Here is a 27,360-nt window from a genome sequence, read left to right as displayed (position 1 = left end):
GAGCCTGGAGCCTGCTTCGGGTTCTGTGTCTCCCTCTCTCTTCTGCCCCTAACCCACTCACATTCTGTCTCTGTCTCTCGCAAAAATAAATAAACATTAAAAAAATTTAATCAGTATGAGTGTAAAATGAAAAGTATATGAATTGTTACAATTCAGAATGGTCTAAAAGGTAATTCTTGGCAAAACAATTTTAGAAGGTAGGTTCTTTTTGTTTTTTGTTTTTTTTGTTTTTTTATGTAAATTGAAACATCCAACTGAAACATCCCCCACACTAAAAAGTGGGTGTGTGATAGCACTGGTTAGGTGTGTGATTCCTGTAGCCTCCTACAGGGAGAGGACCATGTTATTTTTGTATCCTTACCTCCTCCCATATCATACACCTATTCTAGAGAAAGAAGAGTAAGCAGATACTTTGATTGGAAAGACATGGAAATGATGTCTGTATTTGGCTGTAAAGGAGGTGAGAGGACAAGATTTTAAGGCCCCTTGGTGTCTGGCCTGGCTACGGCCTTGCATTCACCAGCATAATGAACCACAGAAGAGGCATAGCTTCAGGGCAGGCATGGTAAATACCCTGGATTCAGTTTTGATAGGGTTGGGTTTGAGCTACTTATGGCCACCTGCACTGAAATGTCTAGTAGGAAGTTGGAATTCTAGGTCTGGAACTCAGAAAACATAGGTTCGAGTCATCACTAAAACTACAAATGAGCCTTGTAAAAAGAATGTATAGAGATTTTTTGACCTTTAGAGTTATGACAATATTTGACACCACTGATTACCCATTCCTCCTTGAAAATCTCTCCTCTTGGCTTCTAGTACACCACCCTCCCTTGTTCCTCTCCTAAATCTCTGGGTATTTCTTTGTGGGTCTCTCTTTTTCATCTGGCCTGTGACTTTAGAGTGCCCTGGGGCTCAGTCCTTGCATCTATCTTGTGGTGACCTCCTGTAGACTTTTTTTTTTTTCTTTCAAGATTTTATTTAAATTCAAGTTAGTTAACATACAGTATAGTATTGAGTTCAGGGGTAGGACCCAGTGATCCATCACTTATATATGAAACCTAGTTCTCATCCCAACAAGTGCCCTTCTTAATGCCCCTCATTCATTTAACCCATTCCCCCACCCTTCTCCCCTCCAGCAACGCTCAGTTTGTTCTCTATAGTTAAGAGTCTCTTATGGTTTGCCTCCCTCTCTGTTTTTATTTTAATTTTTATTTCCCTTCCCCTACATTCATCTGTTTTGCTTCTTAAATTCCACAAGTGAGAGAAATCATATGGTATTTGTCTTTCTGATTGATTTATTTCATTTAGCATAATACACTAGTTCCATCCACACCATTGCAAATGGCAAGATTTCATTCTTTTTGATGGCTGAGTAATAGTTCATTGCGTGTGTGTGTGTGTGTGTGTGTGTGTGTGTGTGTTAGTGTACCAACAGTTGATGGACATTTGGGCTCTTTCTATAATTTGGCTATTGTTGATAGTGTTTCTATAAACACTGGAGTGCATGTGACCCTTCAAATCAGTATTTTTGTATCCTTTGGATAAATACCTACTAGTGTAAGGTTTGAGGAACCTCCATTCTGTTTTCCATAATGGCTGCACAATAAGCCGACAGTTATAAGGATAGTTTCTATTGGATGATTTCCACAGTTTGGAGTTCAGACTTATCTCCAGTATTTTAGACTCCTAGCTAATTGACCCTTATTTCTCTACTTGGTTTGGAGAAGGACCACCTTATATGACTGACATATAATGAAATTTACTTGTGATTTTTTTTCTATTGTACCACTAGTTTTTGAGGATTTTTCACAGTGTAAAATGACAGAATCATAGATTGCTGTGGTTTAGGCTGTGTATATAGTAAAAACTATGGGTTTTAGATGTTTGAGGGAAATTCCTATGGAAAAAAGAAAGACCTGTAGAAGAACCCACAACAAGGTTAATGGGCATGCCTCAGGGTTTTTGAGATTTCAGTGTGTACATTTCTGTTTAGCTTACACAAGTATAAAGCACTTTAAGTGAAAAAATATTTTCTGGAAATTTATAAGATGAAATTACATGGTATCTACTCTTTTATTGTCTGGCTTCTTTCACTCTGTGTAATTATTTTGAGAATCTTCCATGCTATAGCATGTATTCATAGTTCATGCATAGGCATCTCAAATTTAACGTGCCTGAGACCTGTTCCTGAACCACCCTCCCACACCTGCTGCTACCACAGTGTTTCCCAGGGCTATTGAAGGCAGCTCTACCCTTCCGCTTGACTCACCACAAACCCTTGGAATTACCTTTGATTATCTGTTTCTCCCACCTTATTCTCACTTGTTCCATCTACTTTCAAAAGCCTTCTTACCATCTTTGTTGGTACTGCCCTGATCAAATACCATCACCTCTCTCCTGGATTAGTTAACCATCTCCTGCCTGGTATTCCTGCTTCCACCCTTGCTTCCTCTGTCTTCAACCCAACAGCCATGGTAAATATAATAATAATAATAATAATAATAATAATAATAATAATAAATCAGATGATGTTACTCCTCTGCTCAAAAAGCTTCAATAGCTTCCTGTCTCATACCGAGCATAAATGCCCAAATCCTCACTCTGGCCTGTAAGGAGCTATCATCTGTCCTCTTGATGCCTCTCGGACCTCAAACCTACTATTTCCCACTTCCTTCATTTGCCCGTTCCTGACCCACCTTAGCCACTCAAAATGCCAGGCAAACTTCCCCCTCAGGGCCTTTGCATTTGCTCTTCTCTATCTAGAACATTCTCCCTCATTTATCTCCACGGTTCTCTCCCTCAACTCTTGTAGGTCTTTACTGAAATGTCACCTTGTAGAGGCCTTCCCTCATCACTTTCTTGAAAATTGTAACTCTGTATCACCAATACTTTTTTTGTTTTTAAGATTTTATTTTTAAGTACTCTCTACACCCAATGTGGGGCTTAGACTTACAACCCGCAGAGCAAAAGTTGCATGCTCCACCTGACTGAGCCAGCCAGGTGCCCCCATATTGCCAATACTTTTTATTCCCTTTCCCTGCTATTTTTCTCCATGGCACTTATCACCATCTTACATCCCATATGTTTTCATGCATTTTACTTATTCTTAACATTTCTGTCTCTTGTCTCCTCCTATTAGGATATAAACTTCATGAGGGCAGGATTTTTTTTTTTTTTCTTCTCACTGATGTATCTCTAAAACTTACAATGCCTGGCACATAGTTTGAACTCAGCAAATATTTGTTGATATAAAGTGAGGCATGAGAAAGAATATAAAGAGATTCTTGGGAAGTATTAACATTTAAAGGATCTTTGAATCATTCAAGTAAGAATTTAAGGATTATATTTCTATTAAATATACATTGAATACTATAAATACAGTACTTGCCTTCGGCATGATTTCCTTTGGGCTGGTTCAATTTCTTTTTACTTTTTAACTTTTATAAAATAGCTTCTTTGAAGCATTATCGACATAAATGTAAGTGTTGACATATGTATATATGCCTGCGACCATCACCGTAATCCAGATAATTCATGTATCCATTCAAAAGTTTTCTCATGATCTTTTATAATCCCCCCCAACCTGTTCTCACTCCTCTGTTTCTCCCTTCCCACCCAGTCCCTTGGCAAGTACTAATATGCTTTCTGTCACCATAGATTAGATTACATTTTCTTGAATTTTATAATTTGGAATCACACAGTATATACTCTTTTGCTGTCTGGCTTTCACTCAGCATAATTATTTGGAGATTCTTCCATGCCATAGCATACATAGTTCATAGTTCATTCCTTTGTTTGCTGAGTAATAATCTGTTGTATGGATATCCAACAGTTTGTTAACTCTTGATGGACAGTTGGGTTGTTTCCAAATAAAGCTGCCATGAACATTTGCAAAGTGCAATTTGTTTCTGAGATTTGGGGTTCAGGATAGCAGCTTCACTTTGCTGAGTGACAAATACGAAAATCAGATCAGCTCAAAGAAACTTCGTTGGAAGCAAATGTTAGGCATTAAGCAGTGAATGTGATTTGGCCAAGTCAGTCGCTGATGTGCTGCTGAGAGCCTGCCTTGGTTTCTGCCTGCATTATGTTTCCTAAGTGAATCATGTCAGGAGTCTTAGACATATCAGAGGTGCAGTGCTGAACACAGAGGCTGATTTATGGATCCCTTGAAAGACAGACTCAGTCTCCCAATAGGAAGGACATGATATGAGAGGATTACATTGCTAATGTTTCCTGGGTGCTAACCCCAGGGTCTGCCTGTTTCCCAGCCTTTGAAATTCAGGCCTCTCACACTTATAATTTTACAAAACATTTTTTTGGCCTCTGCCCTCAACGATGTATCTAGGCCAAATTTCTGTTTTCAAAGTTTTGCCAACCCACATTATCTGGGTTTTTTGTTGTTTGTTTGTTTTGTTTTTGTTTTTGTTTTCACACCAATTCAAGCTGCTGCAATTGAATCTGCTTTTGGATTTGGTCTGCCTGGTCTTCTCTTGGGAGGCATTAACACATGACTGACAAGTTAATAGAGGGCAAAATTTGATTGCAGAGGTTTGGCTGAAGAATATGGATTTTATTTTGGCTTGTTTACAAGTGCGCTATCAGCTGTAAGAATAAACTGTGAATATAGGTCAATTATTTTCTAAAGCCTTGTGTATTTCTCTGACTGTTTAACTGATGGTTTTCCCACTGCAGACATGCTCCTGGTGTCTGGAAATCCCTCTGACTTTCCCTTTTGCTCTCATGGAGTAGTTGCTATGGACAGCTGGGATGATGCTGAAGAATTGCTGGCCACAGATGTAAGGCTTGTTAGTAACCAAAGTCTGGTAATAACAATGAGAAATGAAAGCATTTCAGATCTTCCTTCTGAAGGGTCCAGGAGAAGTGACTTTCCTTCCTCTGGGGGTGGAGGGTGAAAGGAGCCCCGTTAGATCTGTGGCTGTTCAAAGTCTACTAACTGTAAAAGTGCACATTGGTCAGTATGATAACTTTGGAACATGTGGCAACATGGGTAGATGTTTCAACCCAGTGACACCCACTGTTTTTATTTGGTATATCTTTATAGTCTTTGTTCTTTTTTTTTTTTTTTTTCTATTTGGGGTTGCTACTATGTAGTTGGTTTGGGAAGATTTTTTTTTTAAATAAAAGATCATAATCACACTGTATATACTACTTGGTATACAGAGTTTGCTTTTTTGATTAATCTTATAAACATTTTCAGTGTTATTACGAACTCTTCATAAACATTTAAATGAATATTTAATATTTTATCATACATTTGTCCTGTACTGTGTTTAGCTATTCTCCTATCGTTAGACTCAAAGTTTTTTTGATTTGTTTTTAACTGTGGTAAATGTTTATAGGCAAATGTTTTTTCTGTATATTAGATTCACCTTATGCTAGATTCCCAAAAGTGAACTTACTAGGTAAGGATTATGAATTCTTTATAGTCTCTTGATACATATTCTAAATTAACTACTAGAAAGATTGTACCGATTTCTACCCTATTGGAGTGTGTGAGAACACACATCTTACCACGTGCAGTGGCTTCTTAAGATTTAGGTCTTCAGTGACATGGCTTTTTCTTTTCTGAAACACTTCCTTTTGCCAGTCTTTGAATAAAGTATGTCTGGGGGAAATGTATAGGAGCCTCCAAAATAAGCAACCCACCAGATATAGTGTTACTTTCTGCCATTACAATAGAAGACAAAACCATTTACCTTATATAGCAAGTTAATGATCAATGGCTAGAAGGGAGAAGAGAGGAGCAGGGCATCCAAGGAAAGTTCTAAAACTACTGGAAATTAAACAAGCCTTCCTAATTCTCTTTTAAAGGGATAAGCAGACTGCGGGTGACCAAGTGCCAACAGGCCCGATTTGCATTGCTTTGAACAGAGCTGTCACACCTCGGGCTGTGGCGATCTGTTTCATTCCCTTTGACAGCCTATGGAGTGTAGGGATGTGTGACACACAGCAGGGGTGAGGTGCTTACTGCAGCCATTAGGCAAATGAAGATATGGCCATCTGTTTCTCTTTTTACAGCGGGCCATGGACATCTTGGGCTTCCTTCCTGACGAGAAGTATGGATCTTACAAACTCATTGGAGCCATCCTGCACTTTGGAAACATGAAATTTAAACAGAAACCCAGAGAAGAGCAAGTGGAAGCAGATGGCACAGAAAGTAAGAATTGCTTTGAGGCCGTGGCATATATTCTGTTCAAATCCCTGAGCCCAGCCCTGCTCCCTTTTCCTTGCAGTTACCTTGCCTCTTAGATTTTGAAAACATTGAAACTGATCAGCAATCTCCCTCAATTGTTTCTCCTCAAAATTCTTCTCTTAACCATCATTCTGATGTATAATTCCAATATTTCAGAATGAGAAGCTTTCCTTAATTATTGACAATGCTAGTAAATTTGCTAAACTTGGGTACTATAGGATTAACTAGGAGAAAGCCCTTCTGTCAGCACATAGTCTGCTGAGAAAAACAGAGAAAGGAGGAAATTACCAGAAGATGTATTAAATGACATAATGGAGGTGTGAACAAAGATCTTTAGAATTCCCAAAGTAGAGTTTCCATTGGGTTGAGAGTACAATGGCTTCATTTCCCTTTGTTTTATATTCACATTAAAACATCTATATTCTTGGGGCACCTGGGTGGCTCAGTTGGTTAAGCGTCCCGTCTGACTTCAGCTCAGGTCATGATCTTGCGGTTCATGAGTTCGAGACCCACATCAGGTTCTGTGCTGATAGCTTGGAGCCTGGAGCCAGCTTCAGATTCGGATTTTCTCTCTCTGCCTCTCTCCCCCCACTCTCAAAAATAAATATTTAAAAAAAAAACTTTATAGTCTTGCCTGCTTACCAAAAAAAATTGAGGCATCCTCCTTATGAAAAGAAAGAAGCAGGGCATCTGGGTGGCTCAGTTACACGTCCAGCTCTTGATTTCAGTTCAGGTCGTGATCTCACAATCAGTGAGACTGAGCCCTGTGTGGGGCTCTGACCTGACTGCATGGAGCCTGCTTGGGATTCTCTCTCTCCCTCTCTTTCCCCCTCTCTCTCTCTGCCCTTCTCCCACTCATTCACATTCTCTCTCTCTCAAAATAAATGAATAAGCTTTAAAAAAAAAAAAAAGGGAAGGAAGCATAGTTATTATAATTATTTCATTTAATACTAAAATTCCTGGCTGCTAAAGCAAAAAAGAGAAAACCCATTCATTCAAATCTTTCAACAAGTAATTTCTTAAAATTTTTTGTTTTCAATTGTGCTAAAATATCCATAACATAAAATTTACCATTTTAACTGTTTTTAAGTATATAGTTCAGTGACGTTAAGCGTATTCACATTGTTGTACAACCATCACCACTCTTCATCTCCAGAACTTTTTTCATCATCTGAAACTGAAATTCTGTACCTATTAATAATTCCCTATTACCCCATTTTCTGAACCCCTGTCAACCATTAATCTATTTTCTGTCTCTATGAATTTGCCTACTCTAGGTATTTAGGTAAGTGAAATCATACAGTATTTGTCTTTCTATGTCTGGCTTATTTCACTTAGTATAATGTCTTCAAGATTCATGTTATAGTATATGTCAGAATTTCATTCCTTTTTAAGAAATGAATAATATTCCGTTGTATATATATTTCACATTTTGTTTATCCATTTATCCACTTACAGACACTCAAGTTGCTTCTACCTTTCACTACTATGATTAATGCTACTGCGAACATTGGTGTTTAAATATCCATTCAAGTCCCTGATTTCAATTCTTAAAAAAAAAAAAAAAATTGTAATAGCTATCCTAATGGGTATAAAGTAGTATCTTCTTGTGGTTTTGATTTGCATTTCCTGATGATTAGGCATGTTGAGTATTTTGTCATGTGTTTATTGGCCATTTGGATATCTTCTCCGGAAAAATATTAATTCAAGTACTTTGCCCATTTTTGAATTGGGTTGTTTGTTTTTTAATTGTTTAATGAATAATTTTTGAGGCCAGTCTGTGCCAGGGGCTGTTTTGGTGCTCAGGATATACCTGTGCACATGAGATCATCCCTGTCCTGACTACCTAGTGTGGGAGATAGACCATTATACATAAGCAGACAAACACACATGAAGTCATAATGAAAACAATAAAGCAGAGTAGAAGAATAAAGCATAATCGGGATTTGAAGGTTCTTGTAGATAGTCAGAAAATCCCCTCAGGAAAGAGAACACTTGAGCACAGATGAGAATGAAGTGAAGGAATGTGACCTGATGCTTGTGTAAACATCTTATATTAACATATTAAAATGTGCTTTTATGACATCTTATTTTGTTGCTTTTGTTGTTGTTGTGTTTTTGTTTTTTGGTTTTGTTTTGTTTTTGCTTTTTACACTCTTTGAAACAGGTTTTTTGAAGAATTGTTCTCATTATGAAAGCTAGGCATACTTATTTATCATAAAATACATACAAGAAAATGATGTACATAATATCCTCCAATCTCCCCAGTGGTTCCTTCTCAGAGTCTTTGCTGGACTGTCCTCATCTTTCCCACTTCTAAATGCTATAGAGATGCTGGGCTTGATCCTTGAATCTTTTCTGATTTCTTAGGTGGTCATCTCAAATTCAACCTGTGTAGAATTAAATTCTTCATCTCACCCCACCCCTGCTCTTCATTTCTCTTCATTTCTCAGTTTTTAGTAAATGTCAACTGGATTCTCTCAGTTGCCCTAACATTTAGCATCATCATGAACTCCTTTGTCTCTGCCTTGCTGTATCTACCTTTACGTATAAAACTCATAACTACTTACACACCATGACCATGTCTACTGTTAGCATCTAGCCCGAGGCATCATTTCTTACAAGATTATTGAAATAGCTTCTTTATTGGTCTCCCTGTCTTCACTCTTGTCTCATGACTGATAGTTCTGCACAGAACAGCCAATGGTGACTCTTTCATAGTGTAAGTCCATTCATGCCCTCTCCTTGCTCTAGACTCACTAATAGCTCCCATGTTACTTAAAATAAGCCCCAAGTTCCCTTCATAGCCTCATCCTCTGTGATACCTCTAAATCTCTCTAATCCCACCTCCTACTGTGATACTGTGACTTTTTTTGATATTGTGATTTTTAATAAAAAATTACATTTTTTATTAACTTTTTATTAAACTCAAGTTTCTGGCACAGAGTTCTTAAAACTTTTGGAATTTTCTAAGTGATGAGAGCAATAAAGGTGCTTTTGTTATGTTAATGAGTCGACTTTTGGACTGTAACTAAGGATGGGAGCTGGTCACCATTGGAACTAACCAGGTGGTTAGAGAGATGGAACTTTCAGTCCCACCTCCAACAGGGGAGAGGAGAGAGGCTAAAGATTTAGTTCCATCACAATGACCAATGATTTAATTAGTCATGTCCGTGTAGTGAAGCCTCCATAAAAACCCAAAAGGACAGGTTTAGAGAGCTTCTGGGTTGGTGAACATATGGAGATTTGGGAAGACAGTGTGTGTTTAGGACATGGAAGCTTTGCACTCTTTTTCTATACCTTGCCCTATGCCATCTATTCCATCTGGCTATTCCTGAGTGATTTGTTTTTATAATGAATTATTGATATAATAAGTAATATATTTCCTTGAATTCTGTGAACCCCTAGCAAATTAATTGAACCTGAGGAGAGGGTCATTGGAACCACAGATCTACAGCCTGAGTCGGTAGCCCAAGAGACAACCTGGATTTGTCATTGTCATCTGAAGTGGAGGAGGGGGGAATAGTCTCATGGAACTGAACCCATGCAATCTGATGCTATCTTCAGGTAGAATTGGGTTGAATTGTAGGGCACCCAGCATAGGACACCCAGCTGGTGTCACAGAATTGCTTGGTGTGGAATCATCACCACCCCCACTACCAACCTATGTCCCCGAAATAGGGTACAGAAACTTCATCTACCATTTCCCCTTCTGTCATTCCCTTCATTCAGCCCTACTGGTCTGTTGGCTCTTCTTAGAGCATAGGAGCTCCTTGTTTCAGGACTTTTTCACGACTTCTCCTTCCATCGGGAGCTCTTTTTTCCTAGGCATCCTCATGGCTTACTCCCTCATTTTATTAAGGTGTCTTCTTCAATGGTGACTTCCCTGACCACTCCCGCTGCCTCCTGATCACTCTCTTTCTCCTTAACCTGAATATTTTTCTTCATGTCATTCACACAGCTATTTTTTATTGACCAACAGGGACTTAATTTGGTGTGTTCAGTGCTGTGTTTCTGGGTTTTAAAAAAGTGCCTGGCACATGATTATTTGTTTAAAAAATCCTACTTACTCAGGGACAATCACTGCTAATGCCAGAGGACACATCTTTCCTGTGTTTTTATAGTTGAATATGCACAGAGAACTTTTTTAAACAAAATATATATGTTCATGCTTTTCATGTTGTTTCATTCTAGAGTTTTTCACTAAATTATATGTGAACATCTTCCATATTTTCTGCAATAACTTTTTAGATGGTTATAAAGTGTCCCATGTATGGATAATTAGCTTAAATATTTCTTATTGAATAATTTATTTCCAGATTTTTACCATCATGAACAAAATTTTGGTGAACACCCTTACAAATTCAAAGATATATATAATTTTCTTAGAATAAACTTCTAAAAGTAAATTTTTCTCTCAAGCTGCCCTATGTTTTGCCATTTATATTCCTATTAGCAGCTTTGAGAGTAACTTTCTCACTGTGTTCACTAACATTAACAGTTCTTTCTCTTGCCAAATAGCCAAGTTTTGTTTTTTATTTAAATATTAATAAAGTTAATTTTTGTGTGTTCTGACGCATTTGCATCATTTCTTTTTCAGATTTTTATTTCCATCCTTAGCCCACTTTTAAATTGAGCACATTTTGGGGGTGTGTGGGTGGTTCTGTCAGTTGGGCATCCACCTCTTTTTTTTTGTTTTTAATGTTTATTTTTCTTTTTGACAGAGACGGAGACAGAGCATGAGCGGGGGAGGGGCAAAGAGAGAGGGAGATACAGAATCGGAAGCAGGCTCCAGGCTCTGAGCTGTCAGCACAGAGCCCAACGCGGGGCTCGAACTCACAGACTGTGAGATCATGACCTGAGCCGAAGTCGGACGCTCAACCGACTGAGCCACCCAGGCGCCCCTACAACTCTTGATTTCAGCTCAGGTTGTGATCTCCCAATTTGTGACATGGAGCCCCATGTCAGGCTCTGCCCTGACAGCATGGAACCTGCTTGGGATGCTCTCTCTCTCTGTCTTTCTCTCTGTCTCTCTTTCTCTCTTCCCCTCCCCAGCTCATGCTCTCTCTCTCAACATAAAAAATAAACATTAAAAAAAACTGAACATTTTTGTTGGAAACAATCAACTTTCTCACTGATTTCTTAGGGCTCTTAATCTATTAAGCGTTGGTGATTTTTCCCCCCAATTAACCATAGAGGGAGGATTGAAGGAGCTGGACAGATGGACAAGAGGGTGGAAAGAGAGAAGGCACCTAAACTGAAGGGGGCATTCTTGCCTTTACGTCTTTCTTGAGTGCCAACCCCACATTCCTAACTTCCTATGGCATAATCACCTGGTATCCTAAACTGTGTGGCTAAAACTCATTGTATTCTCGTCTCCTCCCGCGAGACGAGATGTCTTTCTATTGACTTCTCTATTTGTATTCATGCTCTGCTCTTCTCTCCACTTCTCAGGTCAGAACCGCTTAGTCAAGTTTCTCAGTCTTTTTTTCCCTTTCTTATTACCAGTTTAGACCATCAGCACTTTGCATGTTGGCATCTTGCAGTGGGTTCACTTTCTTTCTACTCTTCCTGCTCTGGTCTGTCTTGCACACCTGCACAAAATTAATCATTGTGAAGCCTGACTCTATGCCATTGCTTTCCTAAAAGTCCCTTTACTGTTTCTCCATTATTTAATGAATACCTTATAGTGAGTGGCATCAGATGTCTTCTGTGACCAGAAATCACCCGCTTTTCTGTTTATTGCTCACTCCCTGACTTTGTGGTCCAGTTTGACCAGGCATGCTCTGGCCTGCTGCAGTGCCTGTAAGTCATGCTGATCTGTCTCAGGTATTCTTGTTCACCTGTATTTGCCTATTATTATTAAAAAAATTTTTTTTAATGTTTATTTATTTTTGAGAGAGAAACAGAGCACAAGTGAGTGAGAGGAAGACAGAGAGAGAAACACAAAATCCAAAGCAGGCTTCAGGCTGTCAGCACAGAGCCCAATGCAGGCCTTGAACTCATGAACGGTGAGATCATGACCTGAACCAAAGTTGGACACTTAACCAACTGAGCCACCCAGGTGCTCCTCCTGTATTTGCCTATTAAACCATTCTCATCTTTCAAGGCTCAGATCAAATACTATTTCTTTTTGAAATCTTCCTTGGTCAGACAGTCCTAAGGGATTCCTTCCTCTTTCAAACTTTCCTAATAATCGATTTCTTTGTCTTTGATAAGAAGTTGTTTTACTGACTTGTTATTTTTTTCTGTTTTATTTACTTTCATGGATTATAAACTCCTTGATGCCCAAATTTTTTTGTCTTGTTTATCTCTCTTGCTACAGCATCTAGCACTTAGGCCTTGCACATAGTAAGTGCTTAGTAAACTTTATTCAATAATAATAGCGAAATGTGAACAGCTCAGAAATCATATTAGAACCCTACTTGAAAGGCTAACACTTAAATGTCATTCTTCTAACCCCTCTTTACATCAGCCAGGATTGACAAAACTGGATTTTGTTCCTTTCTTTATATCTGGTTGTTTACATATGGGATTGAACTGGGATGAAATTGTAAAGTTGGAAAAGATTGCCTTTTGTTTTTCTCTACCCCCTTACTTGTTTTCAGGTAAAGCCAGACTTTGTTCTACCTTCTTGACTTCAAAACGTACTTACTAAACCTGGTTACCATTCTTAAGAGAATAGTTTTCCAATTTGGCTGCACATTGGACTCACCGGCGAGCTTTGAAATTTCTGAGGCTCAGCCCTCACCCAGACCAAAGAATACTAATCATGGGTATAAGTACAGGCATCATTGTCTTTTTTACAACTTACCAGGTGACCCCACTGTGCAGCCAAGTTTGAGGACCACTATAATATGGACTGTGTTCTCAAATCTTCATGTATGTCAGAAGCACCTGGGGAACATGATAAAAACAGGTCCAGACCCAACCACCTTCAGCAAGCTCAGTCCTTTGTACCTTTATGAGCTCTCCGGGGTATTTTGATTCATGCCAATGTGTGAGAACACCTGCTCTAGCTAAACATTGCCTCTCCCAGGTAAGACCAGACAGCCTAATTAAAAATCCCTGGGTTTATTCACAAGGTCCTGGGGCATGATGGTGGGAATTTCATAAAGCCTCTTTTCAGAACATATCAGTTTACATGATGAAAATGTGTTTACAGACCTTGCTTTGTTCATAATATGATTTCCTTACTGTCTGATGGATATTTATTCATAGATTTAAACTATTTTCATCTTGGTTGTGAAACTTTTAGTGCAAATGAAGTCACTTATTTTTTAGAGCAAGATGACAAGTACTGTTTTCTGTCTAAACAAAACAAAACACAACGAAAAACTGAAGAATGTGTAATATCCACCTGTAGGATAAATGCAAGGTATACCACTTCTCTGTCTGTAGACACTTGACTGTCTGTGGAGTGGGTGGCAAATAATTCTGTAATGTTGGATGCTATTTCTGTTAGAGCTTAAGGTGGGATACTGTACAGAGAATTTGAGTTTCCTTTGTTCATGGATAAAAATAGACTCAAAAGACTGTCCTTAACACTGGAAAAAGGAGGTATGAGTTTGAGACTATTATTACCTGTATTGTCCATCTGAATGCTTCCAAAGCTCAGAAAACTGAACTCCTTTTTTTTGAACAGATATTGTAGGATCTGTTCATTTTTCACATTGTCAGTTAGAATTCATTTCCACTCAGATTCATCAGGCACATTACATTTCTCTTTTTTAAAATATTTTTTAATTCTAGGTCATGTGCTCTTTAAAGTTTCTTCCAGTGCAAAAAGGCTATGATTCTGATCCATCGGATTCTCAACTTGAAATAATCCTGCTTTTGTCTCCAAATATGGCACTCTTAGCAGGGATATCTCAGCATAGGATGAGCACGTCTGCTCTACTATTGATTTCCCATTTATTTCCCCAAATAGGCTTTGCATTTTGAAAGGTTTCATAGCAACTGAGTACCTGGGCCATTATTTCTGACATAGAGTAGGTGTGTAGCCTGTAGAAATGTATGTATAATATATATTGATCTTAGTTAACAAGAAAATAAATATTTCAAGCTTTTTAATCCTTTGTGAAAGTTTCAAAAGCCCACAAAAGGAAATGGATATAGTTAATACAAGTGACATACAGTTCTCTAATTGTTCTTTGTTTTTACTTTACTCCCTATTTGTGGTTATTGCTCAGGAAATTTTTTTACTCCTTAGTGAAGTAATGAAAGACTGAATTTTCACCTCTTGTAAGACATTGTTTCATAAAGTGACTACATCAGAGATACTAGCATATCTCAGAATTCATATAAAAATGTAAGGTATAGCAGAGGGGTTAGATGAGCAAAATATTCCTTTGGCTTGACAACTAAAGAAATCTATAATTGGAGTGTGCTTATAACTTTTTGCCTGTGGCATTCTTTTGTATTGTCATTTTTTAACACATGATGTGATACATGTTTATTCTTTCTTCCCCACTTTCCTTAGAAAATGGAAGCACTGATTTAGAATAATGCCAATTGTGTGGGTTGTAAGTATATTTGTTGGGCAGCAGAGGGCACTATGGAGCAAACAGAGACGGTAGGAAAAGAAAGGTTTTGTTTTGTTTTTAATTTTTTTTAATGTTTATTTTTGAGAGAGAGAGAGACAGAGCGCGAGTGGGGGGAGGGACAGAGAGAGATGGAGACACAGAATCTGAAGCAGCCTCCAGGCTCTGATCTGTCAGCACAGCACATGGGGCTCAAACACATAAACAATAAGATCATGACCTGAGCAAAGTCGGATGCTTAACCCACTGAGCCACCCAGGCGGCCCAAAAAGAAATGTTTTTGATAAATTCAAGTATCCTGGCTTATGTTGATTATTGGTGGTTGTCTTGAATTATCGAATTACATGCCCAAGTCCCTGTTTCATTGAAAGAACCTACACATGCATATGTAGATGGGCAAAATAGGCAAATAATAAAGATGAGATTTTTCCTGTGTGTCAAGTATTTTGTTTTAGAAGAGGGCCAGGATAAAGAAATAGATTTCTTTTTACAACTGAGGTGTAATTCACATACCATAAAATTCACTCATTTAAAGTATACAGCTCAGTGAGTTTTATCATACTCACAAGATTGTGTAATTATTACCACTATCTAATTCCAGAGCATTCAATTACTTCAAAGAGCCCTATTCTACACCTGAAACTAATCTTACACTGTGTGTTAACTAACTGGAATTTAAATAAAAATGTGAGGAAAAAAAACAGGAAAAGAATCCTGTACCCATTGGTACTTACTCCCTATTCCCTTCTCCCCCTAGTAACCACAGGGGCTACTTTCTGTTCTTTGGACTTGCCTGTTCTGGATGGTTCATATGATTGGAATCACACAATGCGTGGCCTTTTGTTTCTGGCTTCTTTCACTTAGCATAACGTTTTCAAGTTTGCCATATTGAAGCATACTTCAATACTTCATTCCTTTTTTATAGCAGAAAAAGTTTCCATTGTATTTATATACAGAATTTTGTTTATTCATTGGTTGATGGACATTTAGGTTTTTTCCACTTTTGACCGTTATGAATAATATTGCTAGAAAGATTTGTGTGCAATTTTTGGTGTGAACATATGTCTTCACTTCTATTAGGTATATACCCACCAGTAGAATTTCTGGTTCCTAGATTAACTCTATTGAATTTTTCAGTAGCTCTCAAACTGTTTTCCATAGTGGCTCTACCATGTTACATTCCAACCAACAATGTATGAGGGTTCCAATCTCTCTACACCTTCACCAACTCTTGTTATTATCTGTCTTTTTGATTATAGCAAGGCTAGTGGGTGTGAGGTGGCATTTCATTGTGGTTTGATTTGCACTTCCAAGAAGTAAAGTCTTCTAAACGTTTCAGATTCAAGCATTTTATTTCAAAACTATAGTCTACCTTGCTATACAGGTCTGAACATACCTTCCTTTTGTCCTCTGGGGAGTTTGTTTGGCTATAATTGAATGAATTGAAATAGTGTTTTCTCTTCCCTCTCCCCCCCGCCTTCCTTCCTCCCACCTTCTTCTCTCCCCCTTTCCATCCAACCCTTCCTTCCTTTCTTCTGACCAGATGCTGACAAAGCTGCTTTCCTCATGGGCATTAACTCCTCTGAGTTGGTGAAGGGCTTGATCCATCCTAGAATCAAAGTTGGTAATGAATATGTTACTAGAGATCAAACTGTAGAACAGGTAAGGTGACATTTCCAGAGCATTATGACTCTATGATCTTGTAATAATTGTATACATATTGTACTTGTTATTTTTCAGCTTCTGATATTGTCTGCAACAAGAGCTTCTATAAAAAAGCAAGTAAGAGCTACTGTGATGAGTATTCGGGATGTTTTCACTTGTGATGCATACCACAGTAAATGGTCTTGTGTTAAGAATCTTTCCAGATTCTTAATATACTGTTTGACAGTTTTCCTGTAGGTAACAAGTCTCTTGGTAGAAGTAGGCAAGCCCTTTACTTGTGATCAACGTCTTTCTTGTCCAGCTCGAGAAGCTTTCAAAGCCATTAATTTCCAATATGAACAAAACTGGTAAACTGGCACCCCTCACCTATTTGGAATATTGACTCTTTAGAGTAACAGACACATTAGTTGAGAAAGGGTTTTAAAATATAGGCTGAAGTTAGTACTTGAAGGAGGGGTGTTGAGAGCAGAAATGAGAGATGGAAGGTCATGTAGGTTTTGTTGTGCATCCAGGAGAATCTTTTAATGACAGAATAACAAGTACTCTCAGGACTGCTGATCCGGAGGCTTTGTCAGAATGCAGTAAGTATTCCCAGGGCTGCCGGGTAATGAGACCATCTAAGTATGCTAGTGCATTTTAAAATAAAAATTTACATCTATAACGCCTGTTAGTCAATATGCGATACCATGCTGCAGTAACACATATGCACTGAAATCTCAGTGACAGCAAAATAAACATTTATTTCTGACACCAAGTCCAGTACAGATTGGATGGCCTTCTTCCGCATTGTAGTTAGGCCACCTGGAACACCTGGCCTCCAGAGTTGCCACGCAGGGGGGAAAGATGGTTTGTGGAGAGAGTGCACCCACCTTAACTGCTTGGGGCAGTGATCACACTTTCACTAATCGTCCCTTGGTGAAAATGAGTCAAATTATCCCCTTCGCTACAGGTATGGTAGCTTCCTGGAAAGAGAGAATGGTATGATCACACATAGTATGGATAAAGCACTCGCAGGCATTGATTCCTTCTCTTCTGGCAACAATACTCGGAGGTAAATAGAGGAATACTTAGGTTTTCCCGGTTGGAGAATCTGAGGCTTAGGAAACATAAGTAACACTGCAAAGGACACACAGATCATATCCAGGTGACATTTAGACTGTCTTACTTTACATACATTTTGAATCTGAAAATGAGATAGACAAATGTACAAATTTGTGATAGAAGACAGTTAATCTGATGACAATAAACTCTATCTTTGGTATATTAAAGCATCTGGTGTGACTATGTTATCTAAAACCTTTCCGCAATTTCCTTGCTTAGTTTACTCTATAAATCAATAATTCTACCTCTATCATAATACTATACTGAAACAATTACTCTCCATTTTTGTTCTCCCTCATCACTGGAGCTCCTTGAGGCCATGGACTGCGATGAATTCATTTTAGTACCCTTGGCCTCTAGCACAGTGTTCTCCAAGCAGTAGGTGCTCTACACACATTAAGATAAACTAAATATTGAGCTGAACTTGAACCACGATCAGCAGGACAAGTAGTTGAACTCTTTGTCATAGTGAAGTTAAGGGTGTTTGGCAGTTTCTTGCTTTTTAACACATTTACCACAACATGCATGCATGATGTGCTATGATTATAGAACAGGGACTCGCTCTGTATAAAACTAATGAGCCCAGAGGAGCACTGAAATCAAACCTTCTGCTCTTTAATACCGTGTTCTCAGGAACTGAGTTACCACCAGCCTTCACTATAATAGAACCAGTGAAGCAAGCTAATGTATTATTATCCAACATTAAAAGGAAAAAAAAAAAAAAAAACCCTCCTCATCTTCCGTCCTCTCTCTGTTTCTCTTTCTCTTGCTCCTGGAGAGAGAGTAGGGAAAGCACCCTGTAAGGCTTTTCTTTTCTTAGGGATTTTACTGACTTTATAGAGACAATTGCCACTGCTAAGAATAGAGATGTATGTGTTCTGTTGATGACAATTGCAAACGATGGCAAAAATTCTTGCAGTGTTAACACTTACAAAATTTGGTTCCAGCTCTGATGCTGACTAACTCTGGGACCTTGGTCAAATATCTTCACCTCTCTGAGCACCCAGAAAAGAGGCTGAATCCCTCTGTGTCTCAGGGGAGGGGTGACTGGCATCTGAATGGGATGGTCCTTCCCATTCAGACACATGGTAGGGGTTTTGCATTCCGGCTTCCAGGTGCTGAATGCCAGTAGCACAGTCATGATGGCAGCTGAAAACTGCCCTCTCAGGTTTCAAATGCGTTCTTTCTTCAGGGGCAGGTACCATCCCAAATTGAGAGCCACCACACATGATTATTCAGAACTAAGGTCCTTCAGATCTAGTATTTTATGATTCCATGAGAGTTCTAACTATACCTCTTAGAAATAAGTTGTTTTAATTTTATATTTTAATTTATTAAACAATTTTTTTAACATTTATTTTTGAGAGAGAGACAGAGAGATAGAGCACGAGTGGGGGGGGGGGGGCGTGGGTAGAGAGGAAAAGACACAGAATCGAAAGCAGGCTCCAGGCTCTGAGCTGTCAGCACAGAGCCCCACACAGGGCTCGAACTCACAGACTGCAAAGTCATGACCTGAGCTGAAGTCGGACACTTAACCGAGTGAGCCACACAGGCACCGCAATTGTTTTAATTTTTAAGAGTTTAATAATGATTTAAAAATCACAATAATCAGTAACTACTGACTATGTGCTGAGTGCTTTGTATGGATATCCCATTCAATTGAACAGCAAGCCTGCAAAATTGATCTTATTTATATTTCCCTTTTTATAGTCAAAGATGGTGAACCTTACAAAAATTAACTCTTCAAGGTAATATAGCTAGTAAATCCTGGAGTGAAGATGAGGAAGTAGTAAGAGTAGAAAGGAAACAGGAGAGTGGGAACCAACATTTATTGGATAGCAAATGCCAAATGTTGTGTTACATACATTTACATCCTCCGTCTCATTGAGTCTCTCCCAACAACTCTGGCAGATGCATATTTTAATATTAATAAGTTAATGTTAAATTAATAAATTAATAAAAATCGTATTTTAATATTTAAAAAGGCAGGGATCAAAGTGGCCACAAATGTGGCTATTTGACTCCATTTCTTTTTGGTAGTTTTTGTTCTATCCTGTGATACTGCACCTCAGTGATCAAAGTCTTCTGCGAGGTTATTTGAAAAAGAGCGAAGGAATGAGTTCATGTAGTCCCTGAAAAGTGGAAGTGTAGGTCCTGCTGTGTAATTCCTCTTTATTGGATAGAAAAGGATGAAAATGATTAATTATTGAGCAGTATCTTGGCTTATTGGTTTCATTGAGCAGACGCCATATCGTCTAATTCCTCCCTTGACTACATCTTCAGGCTTTCTTCCTGTTTCTTCACTACTCTCCACCCCTGGCCAGTTTCTCTCCCACTCCCATTTCCAAACATTTAGGGAATTAAAAAGGGGTGAGCAAGTTCGTCATGTTCTTTTCAAAGTTTCAATGCGACTGCTGTAGACAGAGAGTGATTTCCTCAGTGCTCCAGAGGATAAAACCCTTCTTGGTGCTTTATCTGTGCGGGTGTGCTCTTGACGCCAATAATAAAAAACAGTGATGCCATCCGGCTTATGGATCACTGTGGAAATGACTCAAGATAACTGATCAGAGAGTGGGTGGCTCATAACTAAATCACCACCAGACACCAACAGGCTCCTGCTGCGTGCTCTCTCCTGGGCAGCTGAAGGATGGATGGGCTAGGCCTATTTTAAATGTTAAGTGCTCGGAGCCCATTCTGCTTCCAGGCTTGGAGACCGTCCGGCTGAAATTCACTCCTACCTGGGGTCTATCAGAAACCTGTTACTATCGCAGCACTTTTGTGTCATGGAAGTAGGATCTGCATTTACACACCATCAGTCGGCACTGAGGTTGGAGCTCTCCCCAGTAGGTTACGTTAGAGCCTTTGCCACACACCTCCAGGGAGGGGAAATGCAGCCTGAGTTTTCCAGTAGGAGAACCTGAGTCAGATTGATGCGCTAAATCGCCATTCTCCCTACAGGGAATCAAGAGCAACCCTGGGAACTGATAGAATAAAGAATGTGGAAGCTGAGGCTAGAAAGAACCTTCAAGAACATTATTCAGGGGAAGATACTGTAGTCCAGAGAGAGTAGGTCACTTGCCAAAAGCTACAAAATTTCTTAACAGCAGCAGCAGGTAAGGGCTAGGCATTCCAGACTCCTAACCTACTCTACCAGTGTTTTCCAAACTTTATGGTGCACAGGGGTCAGTGGAGGATTGTGTTAGAGTGCCAGTTCAGATTCATAGGTCTCAGACCAGATGCAGAGTTGCTGAGAGCTGGCATCTTTAACATGCTTCCTGGTGGTGCTGATGCTGCTGCAGGTCTTAGGACCACACTTCAAACAGCAAGGCTTTCAAATGCATTACCACTCTACCCCCTGGGGAGTTGGTCCTTTGCTAATAGAAACATTTCTCTCACAGGAATGCCTGGTAAGGAGGCACTAGGCTGGCTTGCCTCTGTTTCCTCCCCCTTGCTTCCTTCTCCCTTTCTTCTCATTGTATTAAATTTCTCCTCCTGTATCATCTCAGCGGCACGCTAGAACCACAGAAAGTCAATAAATAGATCCCAATTTTGCTAGAAGGTGGCAGCTGATAGAAAATGCCCAGGATTAAAATGGACACTGCTGGCAGATGTGGAGTGCTTTCAATGTACTTTCCAGGTGATCTATGCTGTTGGTGCCCTGTCCAAGTCAATATATGAAAGGATGTTTAAGTGGCTGGTGGCACGGATCAACAGGGTGCTGGATGCCAGGCTGTCAAGGCAATTCTTCATTGGCATTCTTGACATCACTGGTTTTGAAATCCTTGATGTAAGTATATCTGGTTAAAATGAAGCCAATGCGTATTTATGAGGAGGTGAGAAAATGTGAATTGAACATCAGAAAATGGAGTCAAAGCATGATGAGTTTCATTCTCTGAAAACTTGAGAGCCACTCTGGTTGGAGAAGAGCTATTTTTAATATTAATAAATAACAATAGTTATAATTAGTAGTATTAAAAATTCAGCCTTAAAGGTAACTAGAAATAAAAGAGCCTTTTACGATTTTAAATTTCGATATCATTGTGTGTCATCTTATTGTCATAATGTTTAGTTTGCAGGTGTGTTTCAAGGAGGTAAGGATTTAATTGAGGATTTGTTACTTACTGGGTCTATTTGCCATCATCTGATTGCGGTTATGATATTCTCTGTACATTTTTCCAAGTGGACCTCAATTTTAGTTTATTTTTTTATTGAGGTATATTAGAGAATTAAAAAACATACGCTTAAGGCATACAACGTGGTGATGTGGCACACGTGTGCATTGTGAAATAAAGTCAAGTTAATTAACATAGCCATCACCTGGGATAGTTACCATTTGTTCAATTTTTCTTTTATCTCTTCTCACCTAATCACATCTTCGAAGTATAACAGCCTGGAGCAACTTTGCATTAATTTTACCAATGAAAAATTACAACAGCTCTTTAATCAGCACATGTTTGTTCTGGAGCAAGAGGAATACAGGAAAGAAGGCATTGGCTGGGTGTCCTTCGACTTCGGTCTGGATTTACAAGCCTGCATAGATCTCGTTGAGAAGGTAATGCATGCTTTTCTCCTCGTTCATTTTCATTTAAGGAGAATGGTCCCTGTTTGCCGTATCGATCCATATCAGGACTCGGGCTCTGTCAGAGGATGGGAAGAAGGGCAGGAGAGCTCTGCGCAGTTTCTCTTAATGGGCTTTGTGTGCAGCACCCGTGGCAACCTAACTCAACTCTCGTGTCAGTTGCCCTCCTCCATCATCTCCCGCGCAGATTGTCGGGACGCCATTTGCTGCTTACGCATGGCCTCCACTGTTAATGCGTGAGCAAACTTGTCGAGATTAAAAATGGTCATGCTCTTGACTGGAAAAACACAGAGCTGAAAATATGAGCACTGTAGGGCCTGGCTGATTAATATAAGGTGAATGAGTAGACCCAAAGCAGCTTAACGAAATTTGGCAAATTAGCATGCAAACAAACAACTGTCATAAATCCTCAAGGCCACTACCTTGCAGGATGTAGTTTGTTCATTTAATTGGACAAGTACCAGTTAGTTTAAGTAATTTATGACAATACTTCATGGCTTATTAGTAAATTAGCTGCAGTGTATGGTTTCTGAATTCAGTGATGTTCCCATACTCTGAAATCTTTCCATGTGCTCTGGGAAAGATTAACTGAGTTTGCCTGGGGAATTAAGTATAAAGTTTTCGGTGGCTTTGTCCGTGGCAGCATGCGTGGCGGCATGTCTTGCTATGACCGTGGATTGCAGTGAGTTCTGGAGCCAGGTCTGGGAAGGCCAAGGCCTACTGCTTTCAGTGTTCTGCACACTTTCTTTAGCTAAGCTGTTGGCATCTGATTCTCACGACCCTGTCAGGAAGGAGATAGGGTGACTGACCTCTCACTGTCTTTGTGGGCCTCAGGTTTTATTGACCAGTGTCCCATCAACCTTATTTATTAGGCTTTAGATGAAACTACATCTTCCTTGAAAATAACCATTATTCCTAACAGGAATGGATGTCACATTGATTTTGTTTATTTTATAACCAGTGAACTTCATCAGGGGAGGACAGGTTGATTAAAAAAATAATAACAATGATAATGACCCGACCTCTGAGCTGATCAAAATAATAATAATAATAATAATAATAATAATAATAATGGCCCACCCATGATGTAGTAAATGTTTGCTGGTGCTATTAAAGCTGTTTTCTGATTTCACTTCTGATGAGAAATGAAACTAAAGAACGGGACCTCCTCAGAGGGACAGATTCAGCTTTTGGCAATTGTCACCTGTAATATCTACTTACTCTGATTATGGCGAGATAACCACTTTCAGGCAGGAATGCGGGACATAGACATTATTCAGATCTGGTTAGGTCTGTGAACATTACTGATTTTTTAGTTGATATGAAGCTCATTGTCTCATTTATTCCGGTCCCAGTTATTCTAAATAACACGCTAGCAACATGGATGTAATTTCCTGTTGCATTTTCTACTGATACAATAAGATGAGAAAAAAAAAAAAAAACCCTGACCAGATGATAGAAGGAAAAGATAAGTCTTTGGCTTCCTATGAATGATTTCAAAGGTATTCAGGTCAGGCAAATGAGGAATACGAAAATCTTTCTTGAAATTATTCTGTTTTGAAAAGACCCATTGAGCTGGTTCAGGCTACGTGAAGAAAATTTGTTGTAAATATTAATGTTGTACCAAACTTACTTCTTGAAATAGAATAAATCGTGAGAAGTTTTCAAAATTCAAGAGAACTGAGATAAATCAATATGTACAAAATATCTTATAGCATGCATCTGTGTGTGCATAAAAGGAAGGGGGATTTTCAGACTTAAAAGTTTCAAATTTTTGTGTTTGCCAAAAACTTTGTCAAACTAAAAAGAACGTATTTCAACACCATCTTTAATTGTTAACTTGGTCACCAAGCATACAGTGACCTCCTTCTGTGTGTGTGTGTGTGTGTGTGTGTGTGTGTGTGTGTGTGCAGTGAATAAATATATGCAGTGAACAAATCTGTTATAGGATTAGCTCACATTTCTTTCATTACCTGAAATATTCTAGTGTGTTTAGAACTAAAACATCAATAATTTACATATTAAAGTATTAATATATATGACTACATATTATTTATGGTTTTGCATAGGTATTGGTAAACAGATTCTTTCTATTATTTTTAAGACAAATACATCCAAAAGTATACATTTAAAATCTTCTTGCCCCTAGATTGTAGTCACCTTGAGAGACTACACCCATTTTCCAATAATTCAGCCCTTTTGCAAAAAGTTCCTCATAGGATTGGGATTTGAATAAGGTTTTAGAATATTACCAGCTGTGAGAGAAAATTAGCTGCAGTACTGATCATTGTACCTGTTTGTAAGTCCAAGTTGTATTACCTAGCTTGGTCATGTTTGTTTTTGTTTTTCTTGTTTTTTTTTCTTTTTTTAATCTTATTTGTTTCACTGGGCCTGAATAAATTTTTGTTGTTTCTCTACAGTGATTACAGTGATACAGTTCCTAAAATATTTTAAATCCTGGTTGCATCTTGGCAATATGTGTTGTTGCCTCCCAAGTGGGATTCTTTGGGTATGCTAAGTCTGATTTTATTATTATAGAACGAATCACATTAATATCTAGCTATCTCTTGTACACCCATGAGTATTTCCTTGAAACACGTAATTCTAAGCTCTCTGTTACAACTCTTTCTGCCTGGCTACTGCCCACAGCAAAACAGTCCAGATCCCAGAGCTCAAATCTGGATGTTTTAGTGTTCACCTGTCAGTCAATTATGTAACAGAAATTTGCTGGGGACCTACATTTAGTCACCTTGGAACCTACTATATTAAGGGTTGTGAGAAATGCAAACCAGAGGCATCATCCTGTCACTGAAGGAACTTAGGGTATCATCATTGGAAAGGCATCTTCCTAAGACTAAAACTTTTACTTCTTTGTTTTAATTAAACAAGTACATTTATTTAAGAACTACTTGTTTTGATCACTTCCTTGTTACCTTGCTGGTGAGGGAGGGATTCCTGCCCTGGGTTATAGAGATGGCTGAACATAGGACACCTGACCCTGGACAGGTGAGTTTGACAATAGCTTACTGGTCACATACACTCAGCCTGAAGAGGGAGGACACTGCATGCCAGGCAGGGTTACACAGTGGTTGCACTATTGACAGAGTGAATAAGAGGGACTGTGGGAGGCAGGCTTTATAGTAATAATAGGGTGCGGTGACTATCATTTCTCAAGGGAGGATGCGATTGGCTTGTTTGAATAATTCCAAGGGCTGGCAGGGATCTGAAACCCACCAGTCAAGGATAAGTAGGCACTGTGTCTAGTCCCATGATTAGGACAGTAGTTTGGCTAGCGGACCTCACTCACAGAGCAAAATGGAGAGGGGAACTTGCGATTAGGTCATCTGAGGCCCTCCCAGGCACACATATCAGGGCACACATAATGTTGGTCCTTAATTTCAGGCCCAATACCACACTACTGTAGAGAAGACTTTGAAGTAAGTGCTGTGGAAAACTTAAGCACTTGTTATAAGTAGCACTTGCCCTTAGGAAGTGTGCAGTCAAGCAGGAGATTTGTAAGTCTGATCAGTGTGAAAATATGTCTCAGTATAAATGCAGGAAAGGCACAAAGGCCCACAGAACTCCGAAGCACAGGAGTCCCCTCTGTGGGAATCTTGGAAGGCCAGGTAGGAAAGGGTATAAAATCTCAGCTGAATCTTAAGAAATGATTGTGATTTGGGGCACCTGGGTGGCTCAGTCTGTTGAGCATGACTTCGGCTCAGGTCATGATCTCACGGTTCGCGGGTTCGAGCCCCACATTGGGCTTTGTGCTGACAGCTCAGAGCCTGGAGCCTGCTTCAGATTCTGTGTCTCCCTTTCTCTCTGCTCCTCCCCTGCTCATACTCTGTCTCTCTCCCTCTCTTAAAAATAAATAAACATTAAAAAATTTTTTTTAATAAAAAAAAAGAAATGATTATGATTTTAGCAGGTGAAGAGAGGAGGACAGTGAGCAGGTAAGGGACTAGCAAGACCAAAGGTAGAGAGGTAACTAAACAAAGGCCACATTCTGAAATTTTCAGTAGTCTAGTAGAGCACAGAACACACAGAAGGAAGTAGCTGGAAGAAAAAAAAGGAGGGTCAGCTTGTGAAGAGACTTGAAGTAATTTATACCTTATTTTTTGGCAGCGGGGAGCCAGAGAGGGCTTCTGCGCTGGGAACAGAGCAGTCAGAGCTGCTCACGTTTGTTCTGTGGGTTTGTGTTTGATGTCTGGAATCGGAAGAAAGGCTAAGGTTAAGGCAGTTGGGGACAGCAGCACAGGTGAGAAGTAAAAAGGTCCTGAATCAGGACAACAGAAATGCAAATAGCAAGTAAGTGACAGACATAAAAGGAAGGAAGACCGGATTGACAATATTTGAAGAGGGAGAGGTGAGAACACTAATGTTCGGAGTCAGGGCAACTGACTCAAACCATTTAGTGTGCAATATAGGACATGTGATGCCACAGGGCAGCACATAATTACTTTTTTCCCTGACCTATTTGGAAATTAATTTACCGCAGGGCCTCATATTTATTAGAAGTTTTACACCTCCTGAGCACTGGAAAAATGGAGAAGACCCTGACGAAACAGTGTTTTTCCCCCTCAGTGGTTAGGCTGTTATATTTTGAGCTATGACATGTACTTGCTTAACATAAAGCTTCCATTCATCCGAAAATGGAAGTTGGCTTTATTAGATTCCCGGCAGAATGGCAGTCCTCATGGACAGAAGGTGACTGTTTGAGATGGGGACTGTCCCCCCTTGTGAGGCATTGCCACAACCCTGCTGTTGACAGACACCATTGCAGGAGATGCTTAAATTTCTAAATGATTCAGTCCAGTTTTCACTGAAGGTTGACCACATGCATGGTAGGAAAATCTGTGTGCAAGATAGAATCCATGCCTCCAAGAGCTCACACCAGTGAAGCGACTATTTAGTTTATCAGATTCTCCCTCCCCCTCCTCCTCCACCTCCTCCATGTTAAGTACTTTGCCAAGAACCCACAAGGTCAGTGGTGCCAGGAGCAAAATGGGTGTCAGTTTAGACTAGTTTGCTGTCACTTAGAACACTTCACATAATTACTCACTGCATCATTCCCCACCTAGATGTTTGGGAGGAACGAAGATGTCCCAGAACTCTTCAGTACAAGAACTAGTAGTGAAATTGTTAATTACGTTTCCTGTAAAGTGCAGGTTTCAAGTCTATGAAAACACACACAAGATGTAGAAAACCATAGTCTGTATATTACAACGGTAGACTCGGGTGGATCAAAAATACGATCT

The 27,360-nt window shown here is 39.3% G+C and overlaps 1 protein-coding gene across 1 annotated transcript in view; it reads left to right on the top strand.

The window, feature by feature from the left end:
• Nucleotides 1-27,360, top strand: part of MYH15 (myosin heavy chain 15) — a 151,082-nt gene that overhangs the window by 27,490 nt on the left and 96,232 nt on the right. Inside the window, exons 11-15 of the mRNA XM_042902997.1 lie at nt 4,693-4,796; nt 6,040-6,178; nt 16,301-16,419; nt 21,161-21,310; nt 21,905-22,075. Of these exons, the coding sequence (XP_042758931.1) occupies nt 4,693-4,796; nt 6,040-6,178; nt 16,301-16,419; nt 21,161-21,310; nt 21,905-22,075 (683 nt within the window). The remainder of the gene's footprint in view (nt 1-4,692; nt 4,797-6,039; nt 6,179-16,300; nt 16,420-21,160; nt 21,311-21,904; nt 22,076-27,360) is intronic.

Source organism: Panthera leo, chromosome C2 (genome assembly GCF_018350215.1).
Source record: "Panthera leo isolate Ple1 chromosome C2, P.leo_Ple1_pat1.1, whole genome shotgun sequence".
NCBI lineage: Eukaryota > Metazoa > Chordata > Mammalia > Carnivora > Felidae > Panthera > Panthera leo.
Note: the sequence above shows the minus strand (reverse complement) of the source record. Positions and strands in the feature narration are given on the sequence as shown.